Source organism: Lampetra fluviatilis, chromosome 26, assembly GCF_964198595.1.
Source record: "Lampetra fluviatilis chromosome 26, kcLamFluv1.1, whole genome shotgun sequence".
In the NCBI taxonomy this organism is placed as follows: domain Eukaryota; kingdom Metazoa; phylum Chordata; class Hyperoartia; order Petromyzontiformes; family Petromyzontidae; genus Lampetra; species Lampetra fluviatilis.
In genome coordinates, this window is record NC_136300.1 from 10,606,153 (window position 1) to 10,624,477 (window position 18,325).

An 18,325-nucleotide genomic window follows, 5' to 3' on the forward strand; every position below is an offset into this window, starting at 1 on the left:
GTGCGATCGGGGCTTAATTTAAATCAGGTGCATCTTGCATCAGCGACCTGGAACAGGACATCACACCACATCCAGTGTCCATCTCAATAGGGATTGTGGCTATTCGTCAGGTGCTGCATATTCCGTTCTACCAGCAACCCTGAAAATATCCAGGAACAGTTTAAGCCCTGTTTGAGACTGGGTCTCGAGACGAGTCTTATAACTCTATATATGCGAGTTTATCTCAGTGTTGGGGGGTCCATGGGTGCGTATGCGAGACCAGGATGTAACTGCACCCACGTCTGCCGGGTCAGCAACCCAGAAAACTAAACTAAACTATTTTTTATTTTACCAGGTAAGGCTTACTGAGCTAAATAGCTATTTTTCAGAAGTGACCTGGCCAAAAATGATCGCTCAATGAAGTGGCTTATCACGTGGAAATTTATAGCAGCCAAATACTCTAAACACGCGATGTTGATTTCTAAATGTTGAGGGGAAAATTGAAGGACCCGGAAAAAAATCCACACGACCACGGGGAGAGAGACCGCAAACTCCAAATATACAGGAGTTAGGGTCGGGATCCAACCCATGACCTCCTGCATACCAGGCCACAGCGGTGCCCGTAAAATGAAAAAAAACATTTCCGCTCCCAGCGCAACCGCATCCAGAGCAGTGAGAGACGAAGAACCCCGCTCGGCTCGTTACCCCATGTCGCGTGGGTCACGCGACGGCGGCGGTGGCGGCGGAGGAAGGGGACCGCCCATGCGGAACATGCGCTCGCGGTAGTACTCGTTCTCCTTGTCGAAGTCCCGCTCCTCGTCGGCGCCGCCGCCCACAGTCACCGTGAAGCGCTTCTCCTCAAAGTCGGGCTCCTGCTCTTTGCGCAGGCTCGCCTTCTTCATCAGCTGCGCCGAGACAAACCATGGGGAGCGCGTGTGGTGCCACGATGGGGGGCGGGGCAGGTGTGGAGATGTCAGCAAAGCCCACTTGGGGGGTTTTAACTTATTTTTCAGAAGCAACCTGGCCACAAATGGTGACGTGGCCCCAGCGGCTGAGCTTTCGCCGATCGTCGCAAAGGTTCGCGGTTCAAATGCAGCAGTCTCCCTGGTTTAATATTAACTGTAAAAAATACCAAGAGCCGGCTGCTTCACTTAAAGCGGACGTTAAAGATCCTGTGATGTCATTCGCAAGAGCATGCCACCACGTGCGAGCGTCTCAGGATACATTTTCAAGATTACCCGTACTTTACTCAATTGGGATTAAACGTGGCAACATCTGCCCTGTACTGCCCTGTACTGCGAAAGCGTGGCAGAGACTCGGTGACAGCATTAAGCACCCATGACGCATTCTGCACAGGTTGTTGCATCGTGCTTTATTGTAGACTAGCTTTACTACCCGGCTTCGCCCGGGACTTGGATTCACCACGCCCGGCCGCCTTTGTCTCCCCAGTGGCGATGTTCACACACCACACGAGTTACTCGTTTGAGGCCAATTCGACCTAGGGGAGGCCCAGGACCGGTTCAAATAATCGTCACCGGTGGTGGCCGTGAGCGGGCATCGAACTCGGGTCGCCGGGTTCGTAGCGCAGCGCGATAACCACTACACTACCGCTCCCTCCCCACACACACGCGCGTCCATAGGTACACATACACGCGCTTGCTGCAGACACACACAACTGCGTATGGCAGCAAACGACTCAAATAATAAAGCAATGCTGCGCGAAGAAGGCCTTAAACCTGCAACACATTTGTATGGCACTTTACTCGCGGAGGGTTGGGGGGATGCGTGAAATCAGCAGACACACATATTCACAAATTTCCTTATTATTTGTTTCTTTCGGTTAAGTCACGTCTAAAGATAAAATAATAAATTAAATTAAATAATAGAATACGACGTTTCGATTGCAACACAAGCAATCATCATCAGGTATAATGAAATAGCGACATAAAATCTAACCAGAAAACTATAGACAGACATATTAGCAGACAGATATCACCAAGATACATAGCGAGAGCAACACAGGTAACAGAGAGGGGTGATCGTCTCTGTGGGGTGGCCTTAAATAGACAGAGGGGGGGGGCGGAGGCAGAGAGAGGGAGGAGGGTTAGAGAAAAAATTAGCATATCAATGAGTGATCCACAGACGTGGTGCTGCGAATGCGATGGCACGGCAAGCAAGCCTGAAAATCAGGAGGACACACTAAAATTAAATAACCTAGTAAAATATCGAAATCTAATGTAATACAACACAGAGGGTCGGTCAACACACAATTAACGCATAGCCTGGTTGATTACGTATTTCAAAGATTGCTAAGTTAGAATTTAAGTGTGAACAATCTAAAGAGAGGACACAGGCAGAGAAAACAAGTCGCCAGAGAGAGAGAAAAAAGATAAGCTTACGAAAGTTCTAAAATTAAGATTGAACCACTTCTACGGGGAAGTTTTAAGCTTATCTTTTTTTCTCTCTCTGGCGACTTGTTTTCTCTGCCTGTGTCCTCTCTTTAGATTGTTCACACTTAAATTCTAACTTAGCAATCTTTGAAATACGTAATCAACCAGGCTATGCGTTAATTGTGTGTTGACCGACCCTCTGTGTTGTATTACATTACATTTCGATATTTTACTAGGTTATTTAATTTTAGTGTGTGCTTCTCCTGATTTTCAGGCTTGCTTGCCGTGCCATCGCATTCGCAGCACCACGTCTGTGGACCACTCATTGATATGCTAATTTTTTCTCTAACCCTCCTCCCTCTCTCTGCCTCCGCCCCCCCTCTGTCTATTTAAGGCCACCCCACAGAGACGATCACCCCTCTCTGTTACCTGTGTTGCTCTCGCTATGTATCTTGGTGATATCTGTCTGCTAATATGTCTGTCTATAGTTTTCTGGTTAGATTTTATGTCGCTATTTCATTATACCTGATGATGATTGCTTGTGTTGCAATCGAAACGTCGTATTCTATTATTTAATTTAATTTATTATTTTATCTTTAGACGTGACTTAACCGAAAGAAACAAATAATAATTCCTGCAGTCACGAAAGTTCTAAAATTAAGATTGAATCACAAATTTCCCTTTTATATATATAAATAAGCGTGTATAAATATTATTTAATGAATGAATCACTGCAAACTTAGATGCAAGTCCTGCACGCGTGCGTCACCTCCTTGGCGTGCCGTAGCCCGCGCTCCCAGGCGCTCTCCACTGGAGGCTCCACGGGTGGTGGCGGCAGCAACTCCTCCATCATCGCAGTCGCCTGCAACCACCGTGCGAGACACGGAGATAGCGACGTGCTCAGCCACGGGACGAGGGACACGTGCCAGTACGAGAGAGGAAGGCAGCATGTGCCAGTACAAAAGAAACAGGCAGCACGTGCCAGTATGAGAGAAAATTAAACTAATTATTTGATGATGCTGCTGCGTTGGCAGTTGTGTACAAGCACAAATAAATACAGCTTGCCACATTGGTCAACACTGTGGCCTTAAAAGGAAAAATATATATTAGGCAATGGCCATTCTTCGCAACAAATTATTGCCCTAAAAGCCATCTTTTATATATTTTTCTTTTAAAGCCATGGCGTTATTGACGAATGCACATGAGAGCAGTGTTACGTCAATTGCATACCGTTGAATTAGTTCCGGTTGGAATTCTATTTTCTTTCCCATGCAATAGTTTAGCTCCAGTTTCAGTTCAGTTCTTAACCAAAGGAAAACATTATTTCTTGTTCTAGAATTTCAGTCTCTTATAATTCTCAATTACTAGTTCCACCTACTCTCAAACAGATATGTAAAATATATAATGTAATATCATTACATCTGTAATTGGTATCTAAATGACACACCTCCACGTAATTGATATTCTGTACATAAATTACACGAGAGTATATTAATTGGTAGTCTTCATCGACAATTCTCCAGTATTTGCCCTTCTGTGTCAGGCGTACAAGAGGCAAGCACCAGCGTATGGTTGAGTATCTCACCCACGGGTTAGGGGGCACGGCAGGGTGTGGGGGCGGCAGGTGAGGGGGGGCCCCGTTGGGGGAGAAGGGGTCGATCTTGGGCTGGATGAGGGAGTAGTTGCCCTTGTCGTTGACCCCGGGGTGGATGAAGCGGCAGGTGAAACCCCACGTGCAGTTACCTGGACCAGGAAGTGGTGTGGGTGGGGGGTTAAGGCCAGTGGTGGAACATTAAACAAAGAGAGAAGGGGCACGAGGGGGGGGCAGTGGGAGAAAGAACACCACACTTCGGGTCACATGGTTTTATCTGTAAATTTCTCTTTCGGTTTTCCAACTGTGCTCGAGCATCATGTCATGTAATGGGACTTATTCAGATACCTTTGATTGCATTTTTTCTTTATTCCTTGCTACAGAGATGGCAGACCTGATATTTTTAATTCTCAAGAGCTGGAATGAAGTAAAACATGAATTTTACGAGATGGATTTTTGGGTGCAGTCATTAGTGATCGGGCTGAGACCGTCAAATCACTACACTTGAGAACTCCGTTGAATCTGCCTGGATCTGAACCGAGGGTCTCAGCAGCAACAGCTCAGTGCTCTTAGTCTTAAGATGCCTCCGGATAGTCATATCAGACTGTTGAGGCAAGTCCTATGAAGGTCAACATGGCACACGAGGGGGTGAGAGGCCAGCACCATGCCCGTCCGCCGTTGTCTCACTAGTGGCTATGTTTACACACCGCACCAGGTTCAAATAATTGTCACTGGTGTTGGCCATGAGCAGAAATCGGACTCGGGTCGCCGGATTCGAAGCGTGGTGTGCTAACCACTGCACTACAGCTCCTCACCGTAAAAAAACACACATGCACACACACACACGAGTTTACACAGCGCGTGGCGCTCACGACAACAAGAGCACGTCACGCACCTTTTATGAAAAACCTGCACAGAGCCTTTGGCCGTGGTCTCCTATCCACCGACTCCTTCACCTCTCCCTCTTCCAGGTCATCATCCTGTAAAAACAACCTCGTTAGGGGCAGTCACCTGACCTCGATTCACACCGCTGTCATGTTCCTAAACCACTCTACACGACAACAACTTCAACTTTGCTTACTAACACCTTCACCGATCACTGAGTGGCAGCCAATGGAGTGAATGCACCCGAGAGGACACCCACAATATAATCAGCTCATACGCAGAAGCTTGGCGAATCGTTGCATGGCAGGACTTTGACAGATGGTATTGGCTGGGCCTTCTTCTAACAGTGGATTGATTGTGGATAATCATGACGATGCTAATGATGATGTTGTGACGTAAACAAGACCAACCTCAATTTCTCCATCGTCGTCCACCTCCCCATCGTCGCCCGACTTTCCCTCGAGCCTCCGGTCCCTCTCTCCCACCGAGGCCACCCTCTCCCCGAGCCGCTCCTTCACCCCGAGCCTCTTCTTCTCGCCCTCGTCCGGGGGACGCTCTGCGGTACCCGCCACGTCCCCTGGTGCCACAGCAACCACTTCCTTGGCAACTGCGCTCTTCTGCTCCTCCGGCTGAAAGATGGGGCACATTTCGTTTGTTAGCTGAGGGTAAGTAAACCCACGGAGCAGCTGCTAACACCCCAGGTCAGATATTACTTGTGCACAACACACACTGGATACACAACAACAACCACCATTCACTACTAAGCGGCGGTGACGTCACTACGGCGCTTGTGTCATGCTAGGTGCACTTTGAGGCCAAGTGATAGTGTCGTACGCCCACTGGTAAGAGGTCATGGAACAGACCCAGTTGCCATGGGTGGACTGAGATGACCGGCAGATGCATATGTATGCTTGTTAAACTTTTTTTGCACACTATGTAGCCATCCATTCTAAACAGAGACGCTTGCACCAACTATGTTTCCCACTGTGCCAACTCTCTGGGTTTTAGCCGCCCGGCGTTCCGCTCATTGTTGTGAGCATCGCTCCCCTGTCCTCACACACACACACTCATTCAATGCAAAGGCTACGTTACTTCAAGCAGTGCAAGTGCAATTCACCCACAATTTAAATGCCACCCAAAACACAAAAAGCTCTTTATTACTACTACTACAATTGCTTTGTTTACCCGGGAAAGCCCAAGTCTCAAGACTCTTTTTCCATAGATCCTTGCTTCACAGACGGGGAAAAACCTTGCTATGCGTTGTCCGATTAAGCAATATATACTCTTTGGTTCTTTCAGTAAAGTCACGTAGGTAGAAATAAAATAAAACAAATCACGACGTTTCGATCACAACACAAGCAATCTTCATCAGGTGGAAAAACCACAGCAAGATATGCTGAAGTAGGCGAGAGAGCTGCCGTGGCAAGAGGTTATATAGGTAAGAAAGGGGGAGGCAAGGGGGGAGAGAGGTGGGGAGGGTGGAGGGGAGGGTGTGGGGTAGGGGAGGGCTGCGTGAGCGCTAGGGGAAGAGGACGTGAGGCTGGGGGGGGGAAGTGGGCGGGGCTAGAAGTGGGAAGCTGAGTGTGGGACACGGGGGAAAAAAATATAAATGTACAAGTAAACGGCAGGTACGATGGAAACAACCACAACCAGTTAAGGCATTACATGGTTAATAACATCCTTCCAATGATTGTTCAATCTGTATCCATCTTCTCGGAGGAAGTTATGTCTATGTTTATACATCTGGATGGCTTCATGAACAAACTTTTGATAGTTGCCCTAAGGTTTGCAGAGTACCTTGGTCTCGGAAAAAAACAATATTATGCGAGCTCACAGCATTATAACAATGGTCAGCTATGGGAGAGGTATTGGTTCTGCCGTGTTTAAAATCTGCCTTGTGTTCGCGTACACGGTCCGAGACATGTCATTTCGTTTCCCCAATGTAACTGCTACCGCAGGCACAACTTATTTTGTAGACTCCAGGGTATTGCATGTCAGGAATGACCTCCTTCACAGATGGGATTAGATCACGGATTTTGTGTACTGTATTGAATCGGACCTGGATTATGTGTTTGTTTAAGATTTTGGAAATCTTTTTGGTAACACCTATGTATGGTAAAGTGATGGTTTTGATTTGCTTCTCAGTAAATTGTTTCTCCATGGTTGGAGAAACACCTGAGTGCCCATTAATCTTGAGGGCTTGGTGTACGTGTTCCAGTTCACTGGCTAGGTGGTGTTGGTCAGAGATGCAGTGGGCCCTATGGTGTAGTGTTTTGATGAGGGAATTCTTCTGGGCCAGATGGTGGTGGGAATCAGGTTTTAGATAGGAATGTCTGTGGGTGGCTTTCCTGTAGACAGTGTGTCCTAACAAGCCGTCAGGGCTCTTCTCAAACAAAACATCCAAGAATGGTAGCTTACCATCCTTCTCCACTTCCACGGTGAATTTTATGGATGGGTGTATGGAATTGATGTGGTTGAGAAATTGGTTCAATGCTGGCAGATCATGTGGCCGAATGACAAAAGTGTCATCCACGTATCTCTTCCACAAGGAAAGACGTAGGGTAGATGTCTGGATGGCATCTGTTTCAAATTTATCCATGAAAACATTCGCTATCACTGGTGATAAGGGGGAACCCATGGGAGTATCTTTATTTTGTTTGTAGAAAGTACCATTCCAGGTGAAGTAAGTGTTGGTAAGGCAGTGCCTAACCAAAGTTGGTACATCAGGATTCAGTCTATGTTGGACCAAGTCTTCAATTATTGCTAAGGTGTCAGGTACAGGAACCTTTGTGAACAGAGAGACTACATCAAAGCTGACAATCACATCATCTGGAGACAGTGAGATGCCCTTGATTAAAGAGACCAAGTGAGCTGAGTTACGTACTGCTGAGATAGTCTTGCCCGTGAATGGAAGCAAGGTCTCAAGACAGAAATCAGGCCAGTTTGTAGGTAGGTGAATTGGTAGTGGAAACGATGGGCCCAAGTGGAGTACCTTCTTTATGAATTTTTGGAAGACAATAGAATCTGGGTGGTCTAGCAGCATAAGGTTTTCTTTCGACCTACGTGACTTTACTGAAAGAACCAAAGAGTATGGATCCCTGCAGTCACGAAAGCTTCAAATCAAGATTAAGCAATATGGAAAAATGTATCTATATTAAGATTTGGCAAATTTGTACCATTATTCAAGCACACAATGTGGCCATCTTATCCTGCAGAGGCGCATCATCGTTGGTTGACACTCATATTTCTGGCCTTGTTAAAATTCACTGTAAAATTATAGCCCGGCACCGCTACTTTAACTACATTTACATCACAGCATAGAAATTATATTGAAACATACGGTCGGAACCTCATTCCAGCACTACGGCGCAAGCACCTCTTTCGCAATTACCTCGGGCACCTCCTCCTCATCGTAGTCCAGCTCGTGGTCGTCGAGCTCCCTCGACGCGCCGTCTTCCGGTTTTTCGGCTCCATCGCTGCCGGCGCTGGCGTCCTGGGGGCTCGCTCGGCTCATGGCGCTGGCTGCGGCTGAGTCGCCGCTGCCGCTGCCGCCGCCGGCGACTCCGCTGGGCTCATCGGATGACGCTGCCACTGCTACCGGTGTTTCTTCTTCCCCTTCTTCTTCCTCTTCCTCCTCTTGCTCGTCCTCCTCATCGGCCGGAGCTGCCTCCTCGTCGGTGGGAGTGGCTGCACGCACTAACATGAGGTCACGTACAGAACAAAGGTCACGCGACGACGTCCCGATGTTTCGAACAGCCTGCGCTCAACAATTCGCTCCAGTCACTCTATCTTGCCCTCGTTCAGTATCTTCCTTGTAATCTCTTTCATCGCTACTGCCGTGGTCATTGTTATTGTTAACTAAACGCCTTGATAACTCCACTGATGTTAATAACTTGCTTTACCAAATTGACTGTTTCCTCTCATCTAGCTGTGTTTAACCACCACCACATTGCAGGACAAGTAATAACTGTGTTCAATTTAGTACTCTAATCAGTTCTACCTGCACTATCATTATTGCCCTCTGTTGTTACATTGAAACTCTCCAACGTCATTCTTTCACCACTATTCCTCTCACCGTGACTCTACAAAATAAATCTTAGCTCCTATCTGCTGTCTTATCATTAGTGCTCTATGTTGCTGGCTAGAAAATTCCATCTCATTGTCTCTTGGCAAATTCCCATCACCTCGCTCAATACAAAAACAACATTAGTGCTTATATGCTGAACAATCAGCAGGGCTCTCTGTTGCTGGCTGCTTTGTGTTATGGGCCTTGTATTGAGCAACTAAGAAAAATAAATACACGATATGTTTGTGGTTCCGGTAGTTGGTGAAAGTTTTTCAAGGAGACACCACGCACCCTGGCCGTCGCTCTGAGTGTTGTCGTTGTCGTCAGCCGCTTCGGATGAATCCGTGTGATGTGCCGTCATTGCTTCATCGTCATCATCCTCCTCCTCGTCCCTCTCCTCCGACAGACGGGACCCCTCCTCGCTGTGCCCTGCAGGTGTCACCACAAGACAGCATCAGCTCGGTTCACCGCAAATTATGGACGGCGTGAAGCTACGGGACCAAATGCTGACTACCATCACCAATTCTCAGAAGCTAAGCAGTGCTGAGCATGGTTAGTAATAATGATACATTTACATTTTTACTTGTCACACACATAGTATTCGCTCACTCTGACAGACAGAATGACTCAAAGGCACGGTGAATCACAGACAAGCGGGAAAGGCAGCAGCTAGGCGGTAAGCAGATTGGCAAAACTTGTGCAAGCTCTGTGGTCCTCTATATATGAAGGTGTTATCGGCCAATTAATGTTTTGGCATGTAGGAGGAAATTGGAGCACCTGGAGAAAACACATATGTGCGAGGGGGCAAAACTCGATCCCATACAGATGGAACAAGTGGAGTCCACATTTTCTGTAATGTTTTCTCCTGGAAAGCGAGGGTATGGCATTTCGACACCCAAGAGAGTTTCACAACATTTGTGTGAACCATAAAACCTACTTCTACAGGGCTAGATGACAGGCATGTGCCACCACCGCAGTACCTATATCGTGTGTTGTATGCTTGGCCTGCAAGGTGTCAAGGACTGTTAAGAAAACTAAGTGGGCTTAGGTAGGAAACATCACAAGAAGTGACAATGGCTGGTGGTCAAGATTAAAGATAGTGGCAGCCAATGGATGAAACTTGTCCATGAGGACGTCCACTGCGGAGATGAAGTGATTAAATGCAGCTTGTACGCAGGTGCTAGGCAGATTATTACACCACAGGCTGGTAAGATATGGCAATGGTTTGAGAATGACTTCATCCACCAGTGGATTGATCATGGCACCACGAGCCACAGCGAAACCTCTCACCCGCATCGCTCCCGTTGTCTTCTCCTTCCGAAGAATCGGCCGGCTCCGTGGGGTCCGTGTCGCCGTTCGAGCTGGGGGAGCCTGAGTGGAGCGTGTCTGCCATGGGGGGGCTTTCTGGGAAGTCCATGGGAGCGGCAGCGGCGGCAGCAGCCCGAGGGACGTCTGCCGAGACGCGCGTCAGGACGTTAGCGCACGCATGATGACACGACGAAAGAGAGCAGCCTCTAAAGCACAGTTCAGCGGTAACTGTTGTTTGTTCTGCACGTTATCTATCCCTCGTTGTTTTTTAACATCATATTTGGTCTGCAATCACTTCCTTACTGAGAGATCAACTGAAATACCCCTTTGTTTTGATGCCTCGACATGCTCCGCATGGAAGGCATGGTAGAAATAGTAAATGATTTGATGAAAACAGCGTTCCTGAACGATCGCAACTACAGTTGTTCATTGCAATTTTCAGCGTGAGCGATAATATAATTAATCACATGCAAAAACTCCCCACAAAAAGTCGATTATTGGTTTGCCAGACATCAAATTTTTATTGATAACACTCCAAGTCCAAGCCCATGTGTGGCTTTGCATCTTTTCGAATATAATGAGTGGTGACTCATGAGCCCGACTGCTGCTGCCTTTTGATGGTTGCCACCGACCAATCATATCGCCGTGCGGTTTGACTATTCACACGTGCCAATGGGTTAACTTGCTAAAATGGACTATATTCTAAAATTGATTCCACAACTTTTACAATTGAACCTTATGGCGAGACCCCGGTGTCCCATAAGCCCCTGGCTCTCACGTAAACTGCGTTGCGACGTCATTTTATGTCTATTGGAAGGCGAACGATACGGCAATCTATTCCTCACGATGGGCTCTACACGATGCGCTAATCAAAGTTTCAAAGCTTTGTTTCTTCGGCGCATTCATCCTCGCTGCGCTTGGACGACATGCCAACAGAATGATCCGCGCCAGGTGGGTCGCGGCATTAATGTGCGCGGTGAGACGGAGTTGCCAAAAATAAATACATTTATTACGATTTTGATAATCGACTCAGAAAATGATTCCTGAAAAACCAATAATCGATTAATAACACCTAAAACCAATGAGAGTTTAAATTAGTCAGCAGGTGACCCAGCCTATCACAACACGAGAAGTGATCTAAGGAATTCCACTTTGTGGAAAATTAACAGCTTGGAGAAGATGATTCTCTCCACACTTGCTATGGGCACTCGAAAAATGCATTGGTATCGGCGCACATCTGTGATCCAGCACTCCGGGTTGGTGGATCACACAAATGTTGTCCAACTCCCTTCCAGTGGGCGTCAAGGTGCCATACCCTGGCTTGCCAGAAAATGTGGACTCCACCTGTACTATATATATGGGACAGGCCGACAGTTTCACCTCCTCACATGCTTGAGTTTCCTCTCACATGCAAGCACTCATGCATTGTTCAATAACACCTTAATATATAGAGGACCACAGAGGTTGGGGTGCAATTTTGCACTGGCTCACCACATGGCTGCCTTTCCGTTTATCCGTGGTTCTTCACGCCAGAGTCGTTCACGAATAATGTACAGCGGGTTACAAGTTGAAATTATGGAGATGAACACCACCGGCAGTTAATTTCAGATAGATTTTCAATTCATGAGAGTAATGCTGCAACAGGAATATAAATCACGTTGAGAAACCAGTTACAAAGAGTAGACTTAATGTCTTAATATGACAGGGCGCTTAACAACTGGCTCAATGCTGCATGCAGGGTGAGAATAAAGGGCGCGCACAACACTTAGATTTACAGCTACAACAAGAGTAACAGAGGCTTTAATAGCGTGCAAATAATTTTTTTTTTACTGAATTAGGAACGAGAGTGGTGCACGGAAGCAACAGGTGGCACCGTTCAGGGCCACAGCATGGAAACTATTTGCTTTTTTCTCATAATCAAAAAATCCAATTGTGCTGCTATCGATATAATCTCATGAGACAACAAATTCCAATTCATAATTATTAGAACCAGCAGTGCAAAATCATCATGTGATACAGAGGGCCCCAAATGGTGACAATAAAAAAGTACTTCAGAAGTCCCCGTCTTCAGCATCCTCCCTGTATGCACACGTACTTTTTACACCCCCCCCCCCCCACCTGCGTACATATGCTTGACGCACCCCCCCGAATCCTATAACACGCAGAAACGACGAAGGATTCATGATATTAACGTGTTTAAGCAAACAGATAGTCTACCGCCGGATTATCTAACTCATTTTAAGGCAATGTCGACAAATTATTATCAGGGCTTCAAACCCCCCCCACCCCCGTTTCCTATGCGTACGTACATTGTCAGGAGACCCCCCATACGCAAGCGTACGCATTTGGGTTAACCCCCCCCCTCCATGCGTACGTACTAAATGGATGGCCCCTATCTACACTTGGAACATGCATGTTTTGATGCCCTGCAAATGTTCACAAATATCAAAGCAAATTGAAAATTTTCCGAGCAGGAACTTGCCAATTAATTTAGGCAAATATGCAAAAAGAACAATGCTTTCTTGGGTGCAGTCATTGGCGACCAGGCTGAGATCATCAACTGGAGAACCTGGTATAATCAGTTGGCAGAAATCTGGACTCGATCCCAGGATCTCACTGGCGCTGTCTAAGTCTCAGCGCTACGCCAAGCTATTATCTGAACAAGCTACTTGGCCCTTACTGCTGACTAGAGACTATATGCATGGTGATAATGTGATAGAACAATCACAGCATCACTACAGTCATCTCTCACACACTCTAGGAGTGTTTATGATTGGAAACATTGTGAGTAATGTAGGTGTGCTGCAATATTTACAACAGTGAAGCATGCTTTCAATCTATGAACGGCACATCATTGAGACACAAGCTCCATTGCTAATTCTGAACAATTTCCCTAAAGCCCCATGTACAATACTGCATTCATTCTCATTTGGCCCTTTTGTACAACTGTAGCTACTGATCAATCCATAGCTGGAGGTGGGCCTCCCCAAACCGCACGGATCATAGAGGTTAATTGACGATACTTCTCCATGCTGATCAGTGTGTGTTCAAGATGGAGAGTATGGAATCAGGAGCATAAAGTTAAGTAAAACAATGCACTGCTCTATGCTGATCACAACGTGGACCCAGTATACTATAAAAAGCTGCTGTGCATTGCCGTCGCCCATCCAAGACTATGCAGGCTCAACTGTGCAGATTCCTAGATTTGATTAGATCGGCCACATTCCGTGTGATTTTGTCATAGGCTTGCAACCGATTTAACCATTCGATTTTACCTTTGTAAAATTGATATAAAACTGTATACAGTATATCGAATTAAAAAAATAACCCACCTCAAGGTGGTAGTTTCTTAAAACTACTGGTCAAAACTGTTGTGAAAACTCGATGTACTGTATAGTCTGGCTTTACTGCAAAATTTGCGCGATAGCAGACTTTAAAATAAATTAGTTGGTTGAGTTTTAGTGAGTGAAGCAGATTCGGAGCAAAGGTGCAGTCGTAAGCGTACAGCGTCATGAAGCCGGTTACCTAAGTTTGATTCCTCATTTACACACGTGGTATGTGATCTGATCCGGCCACTCACCCATCCCTTCACCAACCCACACTGACCATCACAGTGCAGTATGGTCAAACAACCCCCATTGCTGACACGGAGTAGGGATGCCTTCATCCAGGAGGGTTGACAAAGTAAAAAAGGAGCTGCGGATTAAACACTAAGAGCGAGGCAACAGCAGTAATTATGTATTTGTGAATTGACGCCCATGTTTAATTCGCTCCACAAATCAAAGGGACATCGACATTAAGGATGTATTCTACTGTCATCAGGGAGGTCAAATCGGCCAATGGCACACAACGCTAAAAGTTATTATTTTCCTCACCAATGCTTTTTAAAATACAACATTGATGAAGTCGCACTGAAGGTGTTTATGCAACCTAACACAACTCCAATACTTAGCAACTATTTAACACAAGCACCACAACACTGAATAAGGCCACATATCGGTGGTCATGCAATAACACGGCAGGACAGAGCACTGACCATTAGAAAGTACAAAGTTTGACTTACGCAATAAGTATCAGTTTAATTACAGTAATGAGGAGTCTTACTGTGATTGGGGAAATAAATAACTCGACGTTGCAGGCGACTGTCCTACGTTGCGTTGAGACTGGCCCCAATACAAGCAACTCGTACGCAGCACACTTACCAACTTATCATTTATTAGCAATATTGTTAACAGTAAAAAGGCAACGTATAACCACGTAACTGTCAATTATAGCCGTGGTCGCGGAGGGGAGGTTGGGTTTTGTAGGACTCGTCCTCTGCCCCCCCGAGCCTCATCCAGAGGCAGTCAGGAGGACCAGGAAACTCCGAAGGCTTAAAAATCAACGTAGGCCCGACTAGGCCTCGGCGGGGTCTTTAAGCTGGCGCGGGCGCCACTCTTGTTAAACCCGGCTGCCTGTCACGTCCACCATTCACGAGTTCACTCACTGCACTCACCGCTCGGGCTAGCAGTTTGGCGGGCTCGCGAGCCGGCAGAGAGAGCGACGAGGCTGTGGGTCGCACCGGTCAGCCGGGCTTGATGCTACCTCGCGGCGTCTAACGGCCACCATAGGCGTGCGCCGATTGGCTCGTGGTGCGTCACGTGACCCCACTCGCGAGCGCCGTCATCGCGGGTGTAGCGATGCGCGAGCGCTGCCTCCCCATCCACGTGAGGCTTCACCACCCCCCACTACCCCCCACCACCACCACCCCCCCACAACCAACAGCACCACCCCCCCCACCACCAGCCCCACCCCCACACCAACACCAGCACCACCTCCTCCACCACCACCCCCCCACCACCACAACCACCCCCCCACCACCACCACCACCAACCACCACCAGCACCACCCCCCACCACTAGCACCACCCCCCACCACCACTACCCCCACCACCCCCCACCACCACTACCCCCACCACCCCCCACCAGCACCCCCCACCACCACTACCCCCACCACCAGCACCCCCCACCACCAGCACCCCCCACCACCAGCACCCACCACCACCCCCCACCACCACCCTCCACCACCCTCCACCACCCCCCACCACCACCCTCCACCACCACCACCCCCCCACCACCACAACCACCCCCCCACCACCACCACCACCAACCACCACCAGCACCACCCCCCACCACTAGCACCACCCCCCACCACCCCCCACCACCACCCCCCACCACCACTACCCCCACCACCCCCCACCAGCACCCCCCACCACCACTACCCCCACCACCAGCACCCCCCACCACCAGCACCCCCCACCACCAGCACCCCCCACCACCAGCACCCACCACCACCCCCCACCACCACCCCCCACCACCACCCTCCACCACCCACCACCACCACCCCCCACCCCCCCACCACCACCCCCCCCCCACCACCAGCACCCCCCACCACCACCCCCCACCACCAGCACCCCCCACCACCACCACCCCCACCAGCACCCCCACCACCAGCACCCCCCATCACCCCCCCCCCCACCATCCCCCCCCACCACCCCCCACCAGCACCCCCCACCACCACCCCCCACCACCACCACCACCCCGCACCACCAGCACCACCCCCCACCACCAGCACCCCCCACCACCACCACCCCCCACCACCAGCACCCACCACCACCCCCACCACCCCCCACCACCACCCTCCACCACCCCCCACCACCACCCTCCACCACCCCCCACCACCACCCCACACCACCACCACCCACCACCACCACCCCCCACCACCACCCCACACCACCACCACCCACCACCACCACCCCCCATCACCAGCACCCCCCACCAGCACCACCACCCACCACCACCACCCCCCACCACCACCCCACACCACCACCACCCACCACCACCACCCCCCATCACCAGCACCCCTCCCCACCACCCCCCACCAGCACCCCCCACCACCAGCACCACCCCCCACCACCACCACCACCCCGCACCACCAGCACCACCCCGCACCACCAGCACCACCCCCCACCACCAGCACCCCCCACCACCACCCCCCACCACCAGCACCCCCCACCACCACCCCCTACCCCCCCCCACCACCCCACCACGAGGCTGCGTACACGTGGGGCTGGTGCGTGACCCGAAATCGACCCCCCCCCCCATACCCAGGAGCATCCCTTCGCGAGGGGGCAGCATTGTCCCCGCCGCCTCTGGTGGCCAAAGGCCAAAGCTACGAGTTACCCCCCCCCCCCCCGACAAGTGTAAAATAACACTTATTTTGCGAAGGCGGATTTCTCCACCCCTGCAGCATTAAATTATCGAGACCGTGAGCGTCATGATGTGATTAGACAAGAGGAGCCGCGATTTTTCATAGCCTAAGGTGCGACCGTGCTAGACAAATCAAATATTACTCTTTGGTTTTTTCGGTAAAGTCACGTAGGTAAAAAATTAAATAATACATATTAAATGAAAATATCTAAATTATTATTTTATTTTTTCCTACGTGACTTTACCGAAAAAACCTAAGAGTATGAATCCTTGCAGTCACGAAACATATTACACTGATAATAGGTGCTTTGGGGCCGTCCATAGATGACGATTTTTGACCCCCCCTCGTCACACGGCATCACAAAAAGTTAGACCGCCCCTCAAATATGACGTCACAAAGCTCTGCCCCCCCCCAAACCATATTTCCAATTTGAAAATAAAACATGCTTCAAATCGCTTTAAACTATTGTCATTGTAGTGCGTATTTAATGTGGCGCTGCACTGATGTTGTTATAACAATTAGTGTTGTTATAACAATTCTATATTTATTTTAAGTTGCGCATTTTGGTGTGACGTCACATTTCTCAACCCTCCCCCCCCCCTAGGTGCGTTACGTCATTTATGGACGGCCCCTTTGAAAAGGGACCAATGCCCGAAACGTTGCCCGTTATATATTTTCTTTCAATGCAGTGATATTGAGGAACGCTGCATTTATCTATGCTTGTGCACCAGTCAACGTAGCATTACCAAAACAATACACGGCATTACACTGGCGGACGATGAAAAGCGAGTTTTCAAGTTGCGACTCTTGCTATCAAAAGCAAACCCTGTTACCATATCGTTCACCTGTCCCATGCTTCGCTTATTCGCTGGCAACGTTACACGTTCACATATCACTCCCAGGGCCCTTGGACTGACTCGCCATCAACATACGTTGCCTAATCACCCCGTTTTCCGATTATGCTTTGCAGCTTAAGTATGTGATCTTGCGTGTGTAATAAAAGACTCGGACGCTTCTCTCTGTCCTGTGTCCTTTATTTGGGTTCGATCCCTTTTCCCTCACGGTACTCCCCTATATACTCTCCACTCTGCAGCCCCAGGCTGCTGTCGCTCACGTAGCCCAAACTCCCTCCTAGCAGCCCCGCCGCTGTCACGTCGTGCAGACCCCTGCTGCCGACTCCTCCCTTGCAGACTCGCTGCTCTCTGCAGCCTCCTCGCTGCTCCTCCTGCCCCGGGGTCGGTCACCGTTGGCCGACGGTGCCCTATCCTCGTGGCTCGGGTGTGTGGCGACCTCGCCACTCTCTCCTCACCCTTCGCCCTGCGTGGCCTCTCACTTCTCCCAGTCCCCGATCACTCCCGACTGCTTCCGGTTACCCCCCTTATAGACCCTTCCCCTCTCCCCCACGTGACGTAACTCCTCCCCCCATGACGTCACTTCCGGGAGGTCGTTTACGCCCGCATTACACGTGTATGTGTAGACCTGCCCTTTGATCGGTGTTCGCTAACAGCACTTGCCTCATACTCTTAGTTTTTTCGGTAAAGTCACGTAGGTAAAAAAAAAACAGTACTCTCCTTTTTCGTATTTGATTGTCAGCCAACAATGGTAAAAACAACATGGGAATTTTCGTTTTCTTCTATCAGTTGCACCAACAAGTGCTTGTGCACAAACATGTCCACGTACACCTCTAGTTCTCTTTTAGCCCCCCCCCTTCCAATGTTATCATTTACACCAGCAGGGACTTGCGCACAAACACGTACACCTCCACGTCGTGCTCTTTTAGCCCCCCCCCCCTCCAATACGTTCCATTCATTGGCTACCACATTCTGATAAGCTCCCCCCCCCCATCAACTTGTATTT

At 49.1% G+C, this 18,325-nt stretch overlaps 1 protein-coding gene across 4 annotated transcripts in view; it reads right to left on the reverse strand.

Moving 5' to 3' along the window:
- Positions 1–14,923, reverse strand: part of ZC3H18 (zinc finger CCCH-type containing 18) — a 38,276-nt gene extending 23,353 nt beyond the window's left edge. For 2 of the 4 annotated variants that reach the window (XM_078868752.1, XM_078868749.1), the window contains exons 1-9: positions 14,715–14,922; positions 10,202–10,363; positions 9,203–9,340; positions 8,237–8,541; positions 5,256–5,474; positions 4,856–4,940; positions 3,955–4,112; positions 3,139–3,231; positions 685–884 (exon numbers count right to left, since the gene is read on the reverse strand). In XM_078868752.1, coding sequence (XP_078724878.1) covers positions 685–884; positions 3,139–3,231; positions 3,955–4,112; positions 4,856–4,940; positions 5,256–5,474; positions 8,237–8,541; positions 9,203–9,340; positions 10,202–10,328 — 1,325 coding nt within the window. In that variant the 5' untranslated portion in view covers positions 10,329–10,363; positions 14,715–14,922. Of the gene's footprint in view, positions 1–684; positions 885–3,138; positions 3,232–3,954; positions 4,113–4,855; positions 4,941–5,255; positions 5,475–8,236; positions 8,542–9,202; positions 9,341–10,201; positions 10,364–14,705 lie in introns of all 4 variants that reach the window. The other 2 variants (XM_078868750.1, XM_078868751.1) reach the window with 2 other exon arrangements.
- Positions 14,924–18,325: the final 3,402 nt, after the last annotated feature.